Raw genomic sequence first — 20,850 nt, forward strand, 5'->3', positions numbered from 1 at the left:
AACAAATACCACTGTATTGTGTTTCATTAACCTAATGTGTACACTTTATAAACATACATAAATTCCCTGGCGCCACAAATATAGTAGTAAACACAATAGATTATTTTCTTATTGTACTTAAAATTATTAGGCATATATATATATATATATATATATATATATATATATATATATAAAGTATAGACTAATATAATCCTTCTGGCATAGAATAGATATATGTATCTTATGTGCTATGATGGCACTGTAATACAGTTTTAGACAATATAAAATAAAATGTCCATATCAGTTGGTGTGACTCTGATAGTCCAGTGTGCTGTAACACTTAATAGCCTTCACATACACTCTTCAGTGTTATATGAAAAAATATCACCCATAGTTCAATATACAATGTAGAAAAACGATGTGTGAGTACTCACATAAAGTCTGATTGTTTTTCAAAGGATGATCTGTTGGCACAAGTAATGGTGCAATGAAAGTTTAAATCCAATTTTTGCTGTTAGATTGCAGTTGGCTTTCTATTTTGACTTCCTGTCAGATGGAATGCATTGTGCGTTCCAAAATCCGATCTTCAGGTTTCTCGGCTTCGCTTTGGAACGTTGATTTCCGCATTCCACACTTTGAAAATAGTGTTGCAAAGTATGAGTTGAGGATAATTAGTTGTGTGATAGTCCGGTACTGTGTATCTGAGGTGACCTACGCGTTTCACCATTAGGCTTCGTCAGGAAAAAGGGCTACCTCATAATGTCCTCCTTATATAGTCTAATTTAATTGTCCAGCTAATCAGATTGGGGCTTAACTCCGCCCCTGAATCCACGTTCCTCTTAACCATTCGTATAATACCATTCTTAGTAGTTCTCATCCTCGGGATCCATAACGTAGTAAACGGAGTAATCCGCTTTCGTTTAATGTAATCTTGACTGTGTGTACAAATCTACATACATTTCATCCAATCATGTCCTGTGTATCTGAATATGTTATGTAGTGTCCAACTCTTTAACAAATTCAAAATTGGAGACTGTGGAAAGTGTGCCTACCAGTTGAAGGAATGATTAGTGCTGAATGCAGCCATTTTTCTTGTCTGAGCAGGAGGTCCAATCACAAGCCGTAATCTCTTGATATGTTTTGGTAATCTAAATTATTTTACATGAAGATATAATTACGTGCTCTCTTAACGTGTATTCTTCTTTTAATGTAGGCTGTTTTATACAGTGACAAAGGACAGCGTCTGGAAAGTGTTTTCCTTAAAACTAGTGAGGTGAGTTACTATTTAAAGGAGCACTCCCAGTTAAACGTAAGTCTAACTGATCTGCTACTTCACCTTAGTGAAGCCCTTGCATGCTGAAGCAGGTTTTCCCAGAGGCCTTTCCTGTGAACAGGTCTAGTCTTACCTGAATTTGTTCGCCAGACCGGTGTGCAAGCCCGCAGATCAATAGAAAGAGAGTGCTTGTAGCTTCCTGTTGGTCCACATGGTCACTCCACCATAGGCTGTAAATCAGCACTAAGGCAACACTGGAGCCTTAGGAAGAACTGTCTCAGAGTGCATTCTACACAGTGGCTCAGTTAAACTTATATTTACCTGGGAATGCTATTTTAAGGTACTTTTAATTCACCATAACGGATAGATTTTCTGCATTTTTGCATGATGTTTATTAGCACTGTTGGCTTGATGCCTTTACTGACTGCACAGTACCCATTATGAATAGTGATCAATTCAAAAGATGCTTCAAATCTCGGTCAAATCCCATGATCAAACCTTAGGCACTGCTATTATTGGATTAGAACACTGTAACATTAGAAAAATTAGACTTTTTCCTGAAGTTTGATGTTCATATTATTGAGTCTAGTCACTGGAGAGCAGATAAGTAAGCTACTACACTATAAAGTGAAGGTAAATGGGATAACTTGCTCATTTACAGATCTAGGCAAATGAAAGGAATAAATATCAGGGCTGCAGCTGACTTTAAGAGGAAGTCGAAGAATTTACAGAAACTAATTTTACGGAAAAATTGCCCCTGAAACACAAATAGCTTTAAAAGAGCCCTGTAATACGCACAAATGAAATATATTCATATAAGTTTTGTGAACTGTAAGAGATTCATGATAATGATGTCTATTTCATTTTTGGAATTATGTTGCTGTGCACCTCTGTTTTGACGGCAGAGAAAAGTAGCAAACAGAAGCAGACTGCGTTTGTGAGCCGCTAGTGGAGGAAAACAAAAATAATTGCTTTACTCAGTGTACATATACATGTTTGTGAATGTAACATTATTATTTTTCTTATTGTATAAACTTGTATTTTATATTTCGTGGTAGTTTTATTAGATTACATTAACATAAATTCCAGAATTGTATGTACATTAAAGAACAAGTAACCGCTATTTTAAATGAATATTTATCTAAAGCTGTGTATTACTGAGATGTGTAATGTATCCGAAATAAAAGGAGTTTTTATTAAACTGAATATGTTCATCATGCGTTCTATCACTCATCTGCAGCAGGTTGTTTCTCTAAAGAAGGAGGCAGAGTGACAACTTTGTAGATTTGCTTTGCAGTAATGCACTGTGTGGATTCATACACAGGAGCAGGGCCATTAATGTCGCAGTTATCCGGAGGTGGTCTTTGATTTTTATTTTTTTTTAATCTGTAAGAGATCCCATTGGCACATTGTTTTAAATAAAGCTTCAGCTATCTATAATAAAGTTTGTGTTGGGGTGGGGAGCTGATGGTAATTCTTTACCTTTTAACATTACTATAGGGGAATGTCCAGGTAACACTGGATAATGTATTTTACCTTTATGGTTCATATCTGAAATGTAAAATTTTAGGTCAGTAGTGCAGTCAGTAGGACCCAAAGCAAGGTGCCAGAATCTGATTTAGGGTGTCCTGAGTGCCAAATATGCTATGTATTTTTTGTGGACCACTTTGAGTTCCGGAAAAATGGCACTCTGACACATTTAATCCCAGCCTAAAACATGTGACACTACAATCTTTAAAGCTGCAATAACACTTATGGAGAGAACAGAGCGTTACAGCTCCATCCCATCCCCCGAGCCTGTATGGTTCCATGCAGCCAGTTTTACCCAGACTCAATGGTAAGTCTATCTGCCCATGCTGAAAATAAAAACTGTGCAACATTTTGAGGGGGAAGGGGTGACCAGGAGTACCCAGGAGAGGTTATAATTCTGGACTTTACATTTTTTTCATTGGGAAACCCCCCCCCCCCCCCCCTCTTCCAATCTGTCATCATTTTAAAGGGATGTACAAAAATTTTCACCCACTAGTTGGTAGTGCAGCTTTAATTTGTGAATCTCTGCCATCCTTCTGCTAGAGTATGTAATTTCATCACTTTATGGGGATCCTTTATCAAAGAATGCCATTGAGGAAAGAAGTTTAATTTACGTATTTGATTCTGTGACACCTTAGAGATGCACTCTATCAAGTGTTTTACCAGAATCTCATATCCAAATCATTACCCCAAAGCTCTGATTTTGCTTCTGTTTGATAGAGATGGTAATAGCAGACTGTATATTAACCATTGTAGGTGACTCCTGGGGATGATCTAGAAAGTGACCGGTTTCTAATCACTGTGGAAACAGTGGGAGAAAGCAGCAATGGCTCACAGAGCTCTACTGAAGCTAAAGATGTGCCCAAGTTCAACAGAAATGGGCTAAAATCTGTTGGCCTGCGACCTCCAGCTGGGTTAAAGAGGAAATTTACAGTGAGTTCAATTAAAATAATTAAAATTTGTATTATTGTTTACTTGTACACCCATTGAATAAGGCTAGGTGCACACTGAAGAATTTTCAGACCAACGTGTTCTTTCAAACGCTTGAACCTACGACTGAAAGCTCGATCAGTATGACGATTCATGCGTACACACTGACACGATTTACTTTCAGATATGTGCTCTTCATTTTGTCCTTCATCTAGGCCTCTAGTCTTCAGAGAATGACAGAACAATATTCATTCATTCATAATTGTCGCATTGTCACACTGATTAAAACCGCCTTGTTATAGCTATCCACATGTCCTAACAAATTTCATTAGCTTCTGTGACTCTGAAATGAAACATTCTGTCTCAGAATGTACAAATAAATTATTCCTTTTACAGCACTCTCTACATTTATTCACAGGGACATTCGCCGCTAGCATCGGCTGACAAGAACACGACTCTATGGATATCTTGAGCATGAGGGCATACACACTACATGATCGGTTGGTGGTTGGTCGTAAAATATTAAACAGTACGACCAACCAAATGAACCAATGATCGGCGCTTTGGGATGACTTTAGGTCATCGTGTCATTATACACACTCACACTATATCTGACCAAACGGTCTGATGTCGACTGATTGGAGGTTTTTCGTGCAATCATCGGGCCAGTGTGTACCTAGCCTAAGTTTTTTTCCCAGAGTAAGTTGGCTTCTGCCATTAAAGCATGAATGCATGTGTGTTGATGCAGGAACTATATTCTCTTTAAACAATTAACTTTAATGCCCATTTAAACGCATTGCACATACCTCTTGCAAGTTTATGATGTTGGTTTTGCCGGTGATTTTCAAGGAGATATTTGAAAGAGTAACTTCTCTTCGGTGGGCAGCCAGGCACCCTCAACCATTTCAAGCCAGTCGCTGTCTGAAATTAACTGTTGATGCACATTTTTTAGTTCATTACATAAATCTGATAATAAGGTAAATTGTGTTTAATGGCAAATGCTTTTTTTGTGGTTTGTTAAAAATGTTAATGCGGTAACAAGCCCTGAACATTTCCACTTGTCTCATGTCATCCTGCTTTTCTATTTACTTATTAGAAAGTTCTGCTTATATTTCTACCTTTGTTACAGTCTGTCGGTTGTCTGCATAAGTGCTCACACAAACACCTGAAAGATTTAGTGGAAGAATAGATATTGTTTTAGGCAGTAACATTGATTCACTTGTGTTGCTTCATGTGCAGCTGTAACATTACCATTTTAGGTGGAGAGGACAATAAACACAGGGCTCAGAACTGCTCAGAGTCCATCAAGGCAACTTTTTCTATATTTATATTTTTAAATAATTAATTTGCGAAAATATTTTGATGGAAAAAACTTGGGGTTGGTGTTTGTTATATGAATTAAAGCACAGCATGCATATTATTTCAGGGTTTTCAAGGTCCTCGTGAAATCACAAAGAAGCCATCTCTAGGTGTGGAGGAACCTGCGACAACGTCTTCTGCCCAGCTGACACAAGGGCACTCTTCTCTACCTGCACAGCTGTATGCTACTTCTCCTCTGTTTGCTACACCGTACAGAAGGGAGGCAGACTCAACCCAGCCACCTGACTTATGTTCTGATAAAATAGTGACCTGGAGGCATACAGATATTAATGGAGCTAATTTGTCTGGTAACTTGTCAGTCTCTCCAAAGCAAACAAATGAACGGAAACATGTTGACATACCAGTAGAAGGAGGAGAAATTAAACAAAGCATACGAAGCACAGCACAAATTTTGGCTCTGTTAAAGTCCCAGCCAAGTAGAATAGATTCTTTTACGAACCGTGATGAGCAATTGTCTGAAGAACCACTGGTTAAATGCAACAGTGAGGTACTGAGAAGTATGAGCAGTGTCTGTGCATTAGAAAGGGAAAAGCCTTGGCAAAGCCCTCATACTCTTTCTCCTATAAAACCTGTAGCTACTAAGAGTCGCTGGGAAGTATACTTGGATCAACCTCCAGCCTCTACCACTGGTTATAGTGACAATAATGACCCATTCGTACTGTCTAGTAGCCCAAATAAGAGGCTCACTTCTGTTCCTGTTGGCATACAGGACTTTGGGGCAAAACAAGAGGAAATAATAAGTCAAGACATGAGGAATACAACAACTGACAATCTCTCTATTGAAGATGAGAAATCTGGTGTTTTGGCATATGTCTCACAAGCCGACAAACTATCAAACAAACGGCTTTCTAATATGGACCTGCACTCTTATGATGTTTCCTGTAAGTCTGGCCTTAGTCATAGACAATCCCCTACACCAGAAACATTTGCTTCTTCTCATAATACAGTTGAAGTTAATAATGATGATTTGATTATAGATAATGAGAAGGACGATGAACTGTTCTCAGAGGTTACATTTAACCTAATGGACAGTTTTGATTTTACGGAATTAGATGACGATGGTCCAACAGTGGATCAACCGCCTCCAGAAAGTGTGCCAGCCATGACTAAAGAATGCGTAGACTTAGCTGAGGAAAATAATATGTTAGAAAGGAAAGATCAAGAAACAAGTGCTGAGAATGTATTTTTATTTAATACTGATGGCAGGAAATCTACAAATGGTCTGAAGGAGATTAATTGCAATGATTGTATCGCCTCTGCAGTATCTGATGATTCATGTGGTAAAGTGGAAGGTGTACAGACTCTTCCCAATGTCCGCTGCATGGATAAAAGTAGTGACTGCTACAGCAAATCAGAGGGAGGAAGTGAGAGCGCTTGTAAAGAGACAGTAGAAAACTGTTTGCCATTATTTAAGAACAGAACTTTGTTTTTTCCATACAAAGATGAGGAAAGCCATATTTCTTCCTGTCAGTCAGTATTGCAATCAGTTGATCATTCAAAGCAGGAAGCAACACCTAGCAATGATGATGACATATGTAGATACATTAATAGCAAATCTTCACCCAAGTTGCCAGTTACCAACATACAGCATACAGTTAAAGGGATCTGGCATAACGAAATGGATGTTGACTCACCTGAACAGGCTTGTTCGGGAATAAGCATTTCCCTCTTGAGGTCTCTAACTAAACCTAACAGCGCTCTAGAGAGTCTAAACGAATTAAAGGTGAACTCCCCATCCACAGCCAAGAAAAGACACCATGATGGAATGACATATATGGAGAGGGGTGCAGATGAAGGTCAGAATTACAGGTCTTTATTTAAACAGAAATAACATTAAAACTAAAGTGATAAATCTGCCATGGGTTACTGCACATTTGTAACTTAACTAACCGATACAACCAAACCACCACCCCCACCTCCCCTAATTTTGTATGTAGCAAATGTATTTCTTTAAAAATGGGTTAAATAAGTGATTCTATTATCTTTAGTTTCAATTTCAAGAGAACACTTAATATAACATATCACTTATACTCTCACAACAGTAAAAAAAATAATAATAGTGACTTAATTGTAACTTTCATTTCCTCGGGAGCTTTATTTGTGTTATATTGTTATAACTGCCCAAGTACATTTGGTTTTCTAGCTTGTATATTAAACAGATTAAATAAACAGCTGTCTTCATGTTTTGTAGAAAAGAGTTCATGTTCCTCCTAAAGTAAAACAGAATGTATTGCAAACCTTAAGCTCTTCACAGGATAAGTCACAGTGTGATACAGCCGGCAGAAGGTTACCAGGGAGAACCGTCCTTTACTGCAGAGCCTATCTATCCACCAGTGTCTCATACAGATACCATGCAGGCATCATGTAGTCCTCCGACGGGCTCACCACGACTGGTAATTACTATAACGCAATCATTGGAATACTCAAATATATTTACATACCATGTTAATTACATTTGTGATATCCCCTTGTTTGTTAAATACATTATGATAGACCAAGAGCCTAAAGACACTGTTAATTAATGTTTTTTTCAGCAGAACTTTATCTGAGCACTTTTAAACTCCTCACTTGGGAGCCGTATGTTGTGCACTTGGTGGGGATATGGACCGCGCACATTTTAGTAATTACCATTCTAATGTTTGCCACTATAGGACTCTGTGTACAATATATATATATATATATATATATATATATATATATATGTGTGTATATATATATATATATATGTATGTGTATATATATATATATATATATATATATATATATATATATATACACAAGTTAACCCGTGCATGATACTCATGCATTCTAGTCAAATCAACCTACTTAAGGTGTTAAAAAGGTTCTTGTCATGCATTTGGGCCATAGCCCAGGCCTCAACCACCAACCACTGCCCACTGTCACCCCTGGCAACCACCAACCACTCCCAACTGTCACTTCTACTTCAAGAAATATATATATATTTTTTTTAAATCTTTATAAACACTTTTAACAATTAACAAATTAAAAACATCTTAGTATACCAAATTTCAGCCCTTTCTGAATTTTTTTCCCCACACACACTAACAATTTAGTAGGTCAGTGTATAACTCCGCCCAGCAGGTGGCGCTGCAGCTTGGTTTTATTTTTTCCACACACAGACAGACTAACACGCCACTAGACATTTATATTATAGATAATATTTACACCTTTAAAACCACAAATAGAACATATTTTTGCTGTTTCTCATTTTGTTTTTTTAATGTTTTACAAGCATGACACATATATGACATAAACAAGAAAATTGGAACACTTATCTTATCAGAATGTAGGCTATTTTCTAGACTGTAACCAAGATGTTGGCATCTTTCAATTCTTCAATTTATTTTGTCATTTAATGAAAGAGTGCGTATGTACGTCTTAATCCACTTTTGTACAGTGAGTATGACTGGTGATAAACGATGGTGACTTTATAAAGAGAGTGCAGCATATAATGTATGTGTGTGTTCGTCTTGTTGTGTTTATACTTCTAATTAAACATTATGAGCTTAAGAATGTTATTACTATACACCTTTTTATTTATTGTATGATAACTGCCATCATTCTTACCCTGTTAAAGTAAATTACCGTATTTCCCCATGTATAAGGCGCTCCCATGTATAAGACGCACCTTACTTTTGGCCCCGAAATTTGGAAAAAAAATATTACGGTAGCTGTCAAAAAAGGCAGGGAGAGTGTAATGGCCGGCTGCTCTGATAGTGATCAGAGCAGCCAGGCAGCACACTCTCCCTGCAATCGCTGCCACTGTGCCTCTGTCCCCCTCCTCCTGGATCCCCGCTGACACTCTCTGCCTGTCCTTGCCTGCTGGATCCCCGCTGACACTCTGCCTTCTGCATCCCCGCTGCCTGTCCCCGCCTGCTGGATCGCGCTGACACTCTGCCTTCTGCATCCCCGGTGCCTGTCCCCCGCCTGCTGGATCGCGCTGACACTCTGCCTTCTGCATCCCCGCTGCCTGTCCCCGCCTGCTGGATTGCGCTGACACTCTGCCTTCTGCATCCCCGCTGCCTGTCCCCCGCCTGCTGGATCGCGCTGACACTCTGCCTTCTGCATCCCCGCTGCCTGTCCCCGCCTGCTGGATAGCGCTGACACTCTGCCTTCTGCATCCCCGCTGCCTGTCCCCGCCTGCTGGATCACGCTGACACTCTGCCTTCTGCATCCCCGCTGCCTGTCCCCGCCTGCTGGATCGCGCTGACACTCTGCCTTCTGCATCCCCGCTGCCTGTCCCCGCCTGCTGGATCGCGCTGACACGCTGCCTGTCCCCCTCCTACTGGATCACCCCCCCCCCCCTCCACTGCCCCTGTAACGCTACCCCTGTATCGCTAGCCCTGTATAAGACGCACCCAGGTTTTGGACCCAAAATTTTGGGGAAAAAGGTGCGTCGTATACATGGGGAAATACGGTAACTATTTACGAGCATCGAAAGAACATTACCACCTAGTGGCTTTATTATGAAACTGTTTTAACAAAACATGTCTAAAGATGGAAACATTTTATATTTTTAACATATTTTGGTTTGGATTTCACTACAGTCACATCAATATACAATGAAGGCACACTCATTTCAATGTGATCATTTTAAATCTGATTATTAAAAAAAAAGAATGATAACTGCAGGAAAGTTGCAGGGTTATTAGTCTTTAATCATTCATTACAATACACCCTTTTCAATCAGCTATAGACCGATAGTTTTGCTGTAAATTTTACACTGAACCATTTACCTTTGATCAGATTTATCAATAAAAGAATACTTTGATCGAGGTTTACACTATTGACACATATGCATCACACAATTAGAGATTTTCCATGTGCCCAGGAACCATACATCTGTTTCCTTTTATCAGAATATCATTCTACCAACTTTTGACCATATTGCATTTATTGTTATACACACACATATAGATTCTTTAACAATTTGATTTAAAAAAAATAAAGTTGGATGATTGAAATTAAATAATTTTTTCAATATATTGTCCCTCTATTAGACACTCCAGCTTGTTAAGTTTCAGCGCTTATTCTCACCTATCCACTGTTAATGTACTTTACAGCCTAAAAATGCATTAAATACAGTATGGAAGATTTCTTATGGGCTTGTTCCCACCAGTGTGATATAAAATGTTAACGTTGCAATACACTTGCTTGGTCTGTGATTATTATGCAGGTAATCTGTATTTATTTATTACTATGCCTGTTATTTTCAATTTTTAGAAGGTATTCTGTTTAATTCTTTGTTTCTCAAGAGACTGGATTCCTTTCATGTTGTAGTCCAGCACTACAAATTTATCATATGTATGTGGATATAACTTTTGCCGAAATATGGAATTGTGCAGTGAGCAATTTTCTTATTACATATGTTTATTATCTAATGTATTATTATGGAAATTGCCTTAAATCTTACTCTGTTGATGTGAAATGGATTGTTCACAAATACCTGCTGTGCCATAGAGGTAGCATGGAAGTACTCGTTTCTACCGCAAGAGATGTCATGCAAGAATGTTTATAAAACTGGGCAACCAGGATAAGTTTTCGTTAACCCATGACAAGCATTTGCTTTAAGAATTTGATTTTATAAGCTGTTAATAATGTGCTTAAATTTTTTAGCATATGCTACAAAAATCACAATATCAGATTAGTTGCTGTGTTATAGCACTTTTGTACTTGCATATGGTTTTCATGCTAAATTATTATTCTGTATAATGTACCTTTATTATTTCAGTCTCCGGACAACACTGTTTACACTCTCCTAAAACACATTACAATATTGTTTTTAAATATTTGCTTTTAGCATGTTTCCAAATACTCTAAATCAGCAGAGGTAGGGTCCTTCTGTTTTCTTGGCAACCAAATTTAACTATTGGTGTAGACCAGTACCAGCAACTGACCTTTTATTTTTTTTAATGCCCAGGCACCTGGAAATGTTATGGAAAAGGTTATTCATATACTTTCATTTTAAACTAGCAAAAGTGACCCATTGCCCATTTGGTAAATGTACAAAGTAAATAAGACTCTATGTCAGAAGTTGACAAAAGAACATGGAATTTAGAATTCAGACCATGGTCTTTTTAGGAGCCAGGTTAGAGGAACGTTTATTGACAGCAACTTCGGTGACTCTCAAATGTGTTGCTTCCTGACTCCTGGGATTTTCCCAGCTCTGACCTATATGCAGTGAACACAAAGATTTGTATGGAGCTAAAAAAAACATTGTCTTGTATTTTTTAATGTATATTGTATTTGGTCCAATATGTATAAAAAACCACTGAAAATGAGTTGGTAAAGCATAAAAAAGAGTAATGAAGCAAATATCGCAATATTAATATTTTTTGCTGTGTTTGTTTAATTTCAAACATTTATTTGATATTGTCTATTCAGTACAGATATTCCTTTCTTTGTTTTATTTTTTATTTTATTTTGTTGCTACTCCTTGTGTTAACATATTTGAGTTTGTGTAATTGACATATATATACATGGTATAGCATGAATAAATTCAAAGATTAGCAAAGAACACTGCAAAAAAACAACAACTTCTTGTTGGACATCAAACCGGAGATATCTTAAGTTACTATTGGAACATCTTGCACACTTCTCTGGCATAATGTTCTGTAGGATTATATATGTGCTACTGTGAAACAAAAGGATAGTAGAGATCACAGAGGAGTTTCACGACTATATGACATAATGAGATTATAAGCCAAGTGCTTTCATACGGGTCATGAAACTCCGAGGGGACTTCTAAAGTCCTTATATTTCTTATGGCCATCTTAAAATATAGCTATTTTTTTGCAACTGTTTTTACAAATATACCATTCATGTACTATAGGGATTTATTACTCACTTGTCACCTTGCAAAGGATCAGATAGATTACGTAGAGCTACAGTAAGTGTAAAGGTAATGATTTACAATAATAAGCAAACTGAATGGTGGTTTGAATGTGGTCTGAGAAATGGAGGAGAGATGCAGTGCCAGGGTTTTGTTACTGCTACTAACATCTTAGCTCATGTAGTTTCAATTTGTAAACCTAGAAAATGGATTTTACTGATTTCGGGATGCAGTGGTATTCTTTATTTTGTTTGGTGGGCGGGATAATTTGGCAGCACATGAAAAGAGTGGCAGTGATGGATGTTGGTTTGTGTAAGAAATCTATTCAGCTGATTCTCTTGAGGGAGAGCAAATCAAACCTTATGCTTTTTATTAATAAAGAATTTTATTGTAAAAGCCTAAAATGTATAAAACCAATATTTTTCCAGGCTTGTGCCATCACTGCTCAGGAGAAAACCTACTTTAATGACTACTCCCAGATTGTGTCTGAGCACAGTCCGTCACTTCATAACAGTAACTCATGTAAGTAAGTGTAGAACCATTAAGTACATAAATCTGTTTTATAACATATATTGGAAGTGAAGTTATAATTAGCTATGGTTTCCTGTAATTATCTTAATGAAAATATATTAGCCTAATTTATAGAGCAGGTGGTCTAATTTTCCACAGCAGGTGTTGGTAAACAAAACATGGGGATAGAAGTTCCTACTGTTGATTTTTATGAATTGTAAGTGTATGCCTCTATTTGCATATTACTACCTGCTTCTGTGCTGGTCTGATAGGGGAATGTGACCCTTTTGCGAACCCTACGTGTGCACATCACATTTTACTGAATACATTTCTATCTGAACACCCTCTCTAACACCACCATAACTACTACCATTAAATTAACTTTCCACTTTAAAGTTATTTAACTGTATATTTTACTTTCATATTGTGATTAAAAAAAATCAGGTAAGTAAAGTAGCTATATTTCACCTAGATGTCTTGTTTGTCAGTTTTCATATTTGATTTACATTGCTCTACAATGCATTTATCCTAAGTAAGGAAACAATAAGGAACAAAAATAACCATGCCAAGCAGCAGAGCGTTATCAAACTACTGTTTCCCCTTATATAGTTATTGTCTGTAGTGTCCTTTTAGCATTCTTGTATTTCAACAGAAAACACGCAATCAATTTACAATTTTTTACTGACAGTACTTTGTTGGGGGGTTTCAGCTCGGCAATAAATAGACACTTTATATAATAAAGCCTAGCCATTTTCTTAAATTAAAACAAAATAATAGTATATACATCTGCTAAATAACTAATTTGGATACCCATGGTACCCTACCAATGCAGAAATCAACCATGAATATATAAAGGATTAAATAGGATTGATGTGAATCCTAGTTAAAGGATAACTCAATTAAAAAAATGATTTTGTCTAGTTAAGGCCATTGTCCCAGGTACTACAATTTACTAGAATAACTCCTGATACTTGAAATAGTACTTCTGCATGAAATTGCTTTCTGAAAACTTGGAAAAACACTGTTGCTGCAATGTGATAGATATGTTTTTAAGGAGTTTGCCCTTAGCAACTATGAAAACTCCAACTATGGAAACATACTACACAGCACTCATTGTTTTCATGGTGGCAGAGCATGCCAAGAAAGGCCAATCTCCAGTTGCTGCAACAGTGTTTATCTAAGTTTTCAGCAAGCAATTTCAATACAGAAAATGGAAGTTGCTCAATCAATTTAAAAGCTTACAGCAATTGCTAGAAAGGGTTAGTTATCTAGAAACACACTGAGAAAAATCTGCAAGCACACTGATGTGAACCAGTAAAATGGTTGCAATTCTACTTGTACATAAATGCAGGAATCTCAGGTACACACATTGGCAAATATCTGATAAGCCACCTGCCACTTCATGGTGCTTCTGCTATTAAGTAGTCCTAACACTAAAAAATGCTACAAAATAATGTATAAAAGAAATACTAATGCAATGGTTCCAGATAACATTGTATGCAAATTACAGCCAATGGTTCAGTTTCTCATTAATAACATACCTTATCTAAATTGCTTTTCAGTTATCTTCAAATTAAGTATATAATTGTAAAATAAAAAGTCTATGAATATGGAGTACAAGATAATATAAAAAACGTAATTAACAATGATATTGTTGCATGATGAGGCTCATTTATTAAAGTGCAGTGCAGTGCAAATGCTGTTTGCTAAGAGCTTGATTTGCAGGCCAAGATGGTCACATCTATGTTTAGCAAAAGTTTGCACTGCCTGCTGGGAGGAGTTGGGAAGATTATGAGTGTTCCTTGAGGAGTCTGGGTTATTTTCACAAAAACTGATTTCTCTTTCATCCAACCTGGGGGACACTGCTACCATGGGTTGTATGTTGGGAGCTGGGAATTGCCACTTAACAAGTTTATTAATTTGTTTATTACTTGCTGACTGGGAGCAGTATAGGACCGGGACATGGAGATTGTAGAAGAGCTTGCTCTAACTTTTTCAGACGCTGACCAGGTAGGGCAATACTCTCAGGATTTATACTCCACTTATTAGCAGGGGTTGCTTCTGTGTGAGGTCTCTACTGGTAGATAAGAACGGGCTGGAACAACAGGAGTCCCTACCTCCCAGCATTATGAGAGATGACTTACAACTCCATCTGGTTGGCCTTCGGCCTCTTTTCAGTTTATAGCAGGGTTCTTGCTTTCAAGTGGCCCTTTCCTGTGAGCAAGGTGTCTTGCATAGGTTGATTAGACCCACCTAGCTGTGCCCCAGGAGGACTGGAATTCCACTGCAACATTCTATGGCAGGTTCATCCTGCATACTATAACAGCAGTGACCATTCTATCTCTACTCAATTCTCATAGGTTCCCTTACAGGGAATGATCTTTTGGAACTCTTTCTGGATACCAAGGCCACAGACTTCGACCGGAGGCCTGGGTGTGTTCGGGTAGGGCAGGCTGAATTTTGTCAGCCATTGTCTTCTAATGCTTCCATACATGAGGTTTCTTCGGAAATGGTCTCAGACTTTGTGATACTACCTTAAGGGAGGTTACAATCCTACTGTCTAAAGGAGATCTCCTAAAGAAAGGTTTCTACTCTCTGCTGGGTGGCCCAGATGCTACATTTTCCACACTCATGTCAAGCAGAGTCTTCTCTGGTATTTGGTTCCTGAGATGGGACCATCTCACGACACGCAGGGCTGGAGAACAGTGGTCCTTTGACAGACGGAAAGGGTTCTTGGTTTGGTATCCATATTTAGGTACCTGATTTGTTCAGAGGGTCTACAGATATAAGTGGACCTCGGTCATGTTACCTCCCCAACAGGTGGCTTGGTCATTTTTCAATTGTTCCAGTCCTCCTTCAGTTTGACAATACCAGAGCTGTGGCATATGTCAACATTCAGGGCAGGATCAGGAATTCCAGAGGGCATTTAATTACAGCCTTAGTCCATTGGGTAGACCTCTGTTGCAGCAGTCCACCGGGAAAGGGTTCTTCCACACAGATCTTCAGAAGGCTGTGCTGACAGTTGATTTACCTGATATACTGTATATCTTAGGGCGTCTCAACACGGTCACCAGGACCCGGTTCCTACTGTAGAGGTGGTCGTCGGGCCGGGCAGTAGAAGTCCCACATGGGACACCCATTCCTTCCACTGTGGAAATTTCCCTAATCTCCGGAGGGTCTAGAGGGGGCGCCCTTCTTAGAATGCTGATGACTTCAAATTGGGGCCATTGGGTCTGGATGATGTATTCTGCCTGCAGGGTCTGGGGAGGAGAAGATAATCTGCTTTACACAGACCTTCTCCATCGGGGCCCCTCCCAGCCGGGAACATCATCGGCAACCTTGATCAGGATTGTATGGTCGACTTCTGGTGGTTGATTAGATGTCCCTCCAAAATAAGTGGCCACCTTTTGATAGGTCAGAAAGCCTTTGACTACCACAGGGCATGCAGTGCCTTCGTGGGCGGGTGTGAGCGTTAGTTCATCCCACAAAATTTTTTTTCCCTGTTCCTCGCTTCCACAGATTACTACAGATGTGTCTCCCGCTCAGTTACTAGGGTAAGCGTGTCCTCTTGGACTTGCTCTGTTCAGCACAGGATTGTAAATGTGCAGGAGGTACGGACCTCTCTCTAAGGGTTCTGCACACACCTCCACGTTTCCTTCCACGGCACATGGGGAAGGTCTAAGGCTCTAGGTGTGCAATTACCAAGTGACAGTGCAGTTCCATACCAGCCCTGTAGTGTGCAGGACATCAGGCCAGGGGCCCTCGGTGGTTTCCATTATTCCTTATGCGTTGTCAGGACTGTGGCGCACAACACAGTCCCCTTATTTAGCCTACAAGACTGTATAGGGTTCACTTGCACCTGGAGGTTCTGTCCAAGTCCTTCGATAGGTGGCTGCCTCTTTGGACCTTATCTCAGAATTTTTTTCTTAAACTATGGATCGTGCCCTCCATCTTATGTTGTGTAACCGGACTACTTTCGGAAATCTGGCTTCTACTCGAATGGTTTCATGCTGATCCTCGGGAAAGGCTAGCTGCTAAGTAGACCATCGCCAGGAGCTTCTGTTCTCCGTCCAACAAGCCTTATAGGTTAAGTCAGACTAAGGTTAGGTGCAGGAGTCATATAGTCTTCTGGCTGCAATTTGCTACGACCCCTGGGTTTTGGACGCAGTGTGTCGTGTCGAATTATCAGAGCATTCTCTCCCTTCAAGGGAATGCTTTAGAACGTCCCCATTGTAGCAATGTCCCCCAGATTGGATGAAAAAGAAAATAGGATTTTATACTTGCGTTAAATCCATTTCTCTGGTTCTATCTGGGGGACACTGTGTTCCTTCCCTTCTGCTTATTGGTCTTCGGTGGTGGTCTCCCCCTTCCTTGGGGCTTTTGTATTATGCTGAGGCTACAGGGGGTTGCAGGGGGGAGGAGTTCAGTCAGCAAGTATTAAACAAATTAATTAATTCAAGTGCAAACCCTCAGCTCTCCAGATACAACCCATGGTAGCAGTGTCCTCCAGATGGAATCAGAGAAATGGAGTATAAAATCCTCCTTTTTTATTTTTTTTTTGTGATCTGGAAATACATAAAGGGGGGGGGGGGGAGGTGGCGAAGGTGTTTTTAGGAAGGAGTGCCCTGCTCTGCTGGAAGAGAGTACAACGTGTTTCACCCGCTGACGGCCTTCTCTCTGAGATAGCAGATATCAGGTCTTGTAATAAACTTTCTATGGGCTGCATTATATACCTTACAATCTCGCTGTGCATTTCTATGGACACTTAAATCCATTTAATAAAAACAGTCCAATACACAAAAGTGACACATGTAATAAAGACAGTCCCAATGTCACCTTACTCTTCTGATTAATTTAACACGTGTTAAACTATACCAAGCATGATGTTAGGAGAAAAATTGGGAAGTTTAAAGCAATAAAGGACTAGTCCGAAAGAGGTATTAAATTGGACTTTAAATTGATTCTTAATTTGATTCTTCCTACCATGTGTAATTTCGCACGCCCGTGAAGTTAGCAGATTGATTTTCCATAGGCAGTGCCAAGGAAGTGGGTGTACCCACTGAAATGCAATTGTTAATCAATTAGGAGCACATGGGGAAACAAAGATTTTTTTTTTTGTGCTTCATAAATGAGCCTTAATAACTTTACAAATAAGAAAGTCATAACAGCCAACGTTAAATTTTGGATCCTCAGTTGTATACAAGTCAATAACTCTTGTACGAATATATATAATTTATCTGTTAGTATTTATGGCTTTTTAGAAGATGTATAAAAAAAAAAGCAAACTGTCTGCCAAGCATTTTTGGGGGGGGCTGGTTTGTTTTTAAATATTTTTTTTTTATTGAACAGTAACCCCTATAGAATGCCAATTGCCTCGTTGCATCGTGGGAACTCCAGGATCAGACAGTGATTGGGAGTTGCCTGAGTGGTCACCCAGAGACAATAATAAGGTCAGTGTTCTTTGTGATGCAGCAGTTTTGTTTTGTGTAGTTTTATTGCTAATAGTAAAATCTCATATTTGTACTTGGCAAAAGAAATCTTTAAGGTGTGCAAATACTGCACTTTTCTTCTAACTTGTCAATTTTGAGTTCATTCATTTAAAATGATTGAAATGGAGTTTTCCATAATTTTTATAATATTGAACTCCTTATCAGGCTACCAGCAAAAACCATGATCTCTTTCTTGTAAAACGTTTTGCCTTGTTTAGTAGGTATAGGCATTTCAAAACATGACAGAAATATACCTTCATTGCTGTCAGTCTAAACGAGCCATGGTGCTCTTGCAAGTTACAAATATTTAACTTCGTTTGCTTTTATTAGTTGAAAACACCAATACAGCAAGAGTTACCCTCTCTGGATCGTCCATTCTTTCTGAGACCAAGATATGACAACGTTCTGGAGAACTCTGGAGCACTGTTAAATGACTTTACATCTTTTCCAGAGCAGCCCAGTAAGAACATTGAACAGTGAAAGTACTTTAATTTTATTAATTTACTATTTCTATCCACAAATAACATGTTCACATTGCAGTCACTTTACATGTCATATCTAAAGGGGTCTCCTACTTCATCAGGGGCAGACTGTTCTGACAGTAGGGCTCTCTTGATGGTTGGTTTGTACATAATCGGCAAAATGGAGCTGCTGCGCATGCGCGGTCGCAGCAACGCCTCCCTTGCATATCTCCCGGCATTACTTCACTGGCTGGCCTCCCTGGGGCACGGTAGGGCTTATAATGGATATTTGTAATATTTAATCGTGAAATAGCCTCAGATACTGGCCACCAGCAATCTTATGTAGTGTTTCTATTAATAGACCAAATACTCCATTTCTGGTAAACCTGCAGGTTATGCAGAGCTGTGTGATTATATATAAATATTGTATTATAGTAGAGGATTCCTCTACTTTTTTAATCCTATAATACAATATTTATATATAATCACACAGCTCTACATACTCTGCAGGCTCACCAGCAATGGAGTCTTTGGTCTATTAATAAAAACACTACATAAGATTGCTCGTGGCCAGTATCTGGTTTCACCCTGTAACCCAATACCAAATATATATATATATATATATATATATATATATATTTATTTATTGAAATGACACGCGACCCAAGGAAGTCTACACTTTTTTCCGATTTTTGACACTCCAAGCTGAAAAGGTTAAGCCATCACTGGAATAGGCGATGGGCACTTTAAGAACTTTGTTAACTAGCCCTAGCTCCTCCCTCTCTATACCCCACTTCCTGTATAGGCAGCAGTTTAACTTTAGTGCCCAGTGAATTGGGCTATTTTATGATTACTTTTCTTCAATTTTGTTTTGTTTGTTTTTTTAATCGGAGTATAACATAACAGCCGCATCGGTGGCTCCTGTCTGGATCGGGCACAGCACGGACGGCTATGCACTGCCTTGAGTGGGGGATTTGAAGTGCCGTGGAGTCACCTCCGCTATCTTCCCACATCACTGGACGCCTCCGGGGAGCCACCAGCCGCAGTCGCTGCAGGCTGTGCCCAGCATCCCTAGCAGTGGCTGCAAAGGAGCAACTGCTGCTTCACTGTGCAGACGGAAGGAGGCAGCAGGTAAGTGAAATCCTCTCCCAGCATAGTGTAGGGAGAGGGGGGATAGAAGGCACAGTGGGCTCCCTGGCTGTCTCTTTTACTAAAGGTAGCCATTAGTATACTTAGGGGGTTGGGTCAAGTAGGCGTTACAGTGATGCTGTAATCCTCTGCTAGGCACTGGTTTGATGGAAGGGGCTGTCCTTCTGGACGGTTGCCAATCCAGTGCTGGGCCCTGGGGGGAGGTGCTTCTTTCCTCTCCCTGCACATCCTTCCTGGTGGTCTCTCACTCCTAGTGGGCAGATACCAGAATAGGCAGCCATTTTGGAGCTCCAGCATCTCCCTTCTCTGTCCCTACTCTTGTAAGGTAACGGGTTGTGGGGTGGTTTTTTCTCATTGGTTTGTCCCCTAGACTGTAGGGGGTCTTTTGTCCCATCTGAGTGAAACATGTCAGATAGGGGGAGGGTTACGGCTGAGGTGCCTTCTTTATTGAAGTTCACCTGTGCCGTCTGTAACTCTTAAATTGTCGTCCAGAGGATCAGTCGCGGGCGCTTTGTGTGCAGCCTGCCAGCCTAGGGATCACATGCTTAGTGTGCAAGGGGGTTCTGGTTTCGACTCGGCAGAGCCCATCTGGGCTCGGTCACTGACCAATACTGTCAGGGTGTAGAGCATTTGATACGGACTGTGCATCAGGTACTGGAGATTCCTGAGGCAGTAGTCCCTGAGACTGTGGAGCCCTCTCTCTTTACACGGCAGACAAAGACTTATTTGACTTTTCCATCTTCCCAATTGGAATATTTGTTGGGTGAGCCTTGGCCTTCACCGGATCGTAAGTTTCAGGTGGTCCCGTAGGCTGCAGTTTTGTTATCCCTTTTCCCCGGAGGTTCTCGCAAAATGGGAGGCACCTCCACGGGTGGACGCTCCATTTGAAAGGCTGGCTAAGGTTACTACTATCCCTCTTCCCAACGCAGCCACTCTTTAGAACGGCACAAACCGTAAGGTTGAGGGCGCCCTTCAGTCCATGTTCGTGGTGGCAGGAGCTTAGTGTTGGCCTGCTTTGCATAACTGTGGGTGTGCAAAGCTGTAGAATGCTGGTCAGAACAGCTGTCTGAGGGTTTGTTGGCTGGGAGACCGTCTTCGGAACTGCTTCCTTTGGTGGAACATATTCAGAGAGCTACAGATTTCTTGGGACCTGGAACTGATTGGGGTGCGGATCTTTACATCTGCGGTCTCAGCTTGTTGGACTCTTTGGCTTAAGTCTTGGGAGGCTGATGTTGAGTCTAAAAAGGCTATTGAAACACTTCCCTTTTCTGGGGGTGTTTTGTTTGAGCCTCA

The 20,850-nt window shown here is 39.8% G+C and overlaps 1 protein-coding gene across 7 annotated transcripts in view; it reads left to right on the forward strand.

Moving 5' to 3' along the window:
* Nucleotides 1-20,850, forward strand: part of ZGRF1 (zinc finger GRF-type containing 1) — a 106,175-nt gene that overhangs the window by 10,674 nt on the left and 74,651 nt on the right. For all 7 annotated transcript variants that reach the window (XM_075200441.1, XM_075200448.1, XM_075200427.1 and 4 more), the window contains exons 4-10: nucleotides 1,196-1,255; nucleotides 3,542-3,718; nucleotides 5,142-6,891; nucleotides 7,340-7,488; nucleotides 12,377-12,470; nucleotides 17,808-17,908; nucleotides 18,278-18,407. In XM_075200441.1, the coding sequence (XP_075056542.1) occupies nucleotides 1,196-1,255; nucleotides 3,542-3,718; nucleotides 5,142-6,891; nucleotides 7,340-7,488; nucleotides 12,377-12,470; nucleotides 17,808-17,908; nucleotides 18,278-18,407 (2,461 nt within the window). The remainder of the gene's footprint in view (nucleotides 1-1,195; nucleotides 1,256-3,541; nucleotides 3,719-5,141; nucleotides 6,892-7,339; nucleotides 7,489-12,376; nucleotides 12,471-17,807; nucleotides 17,909-18,277; nucleotides 18,408-20,850) is intronic.

Source organism: Mixophyes fleayi, chromosome 1 (genome assembly GCF_038048845.1).
Source record: "Mixophyes fleayi isolate aMixFle1 chromosome 1, aMixFle1.hap1, whole genome shotgun sequence".
In the NCBI taxonomy this organism is placed as follows: Eukaryota; Metazoa; Chordata; class Amphibia; order Anura; family Limnodynastidae; genus Mixophyes; species Mixophyes fleayi.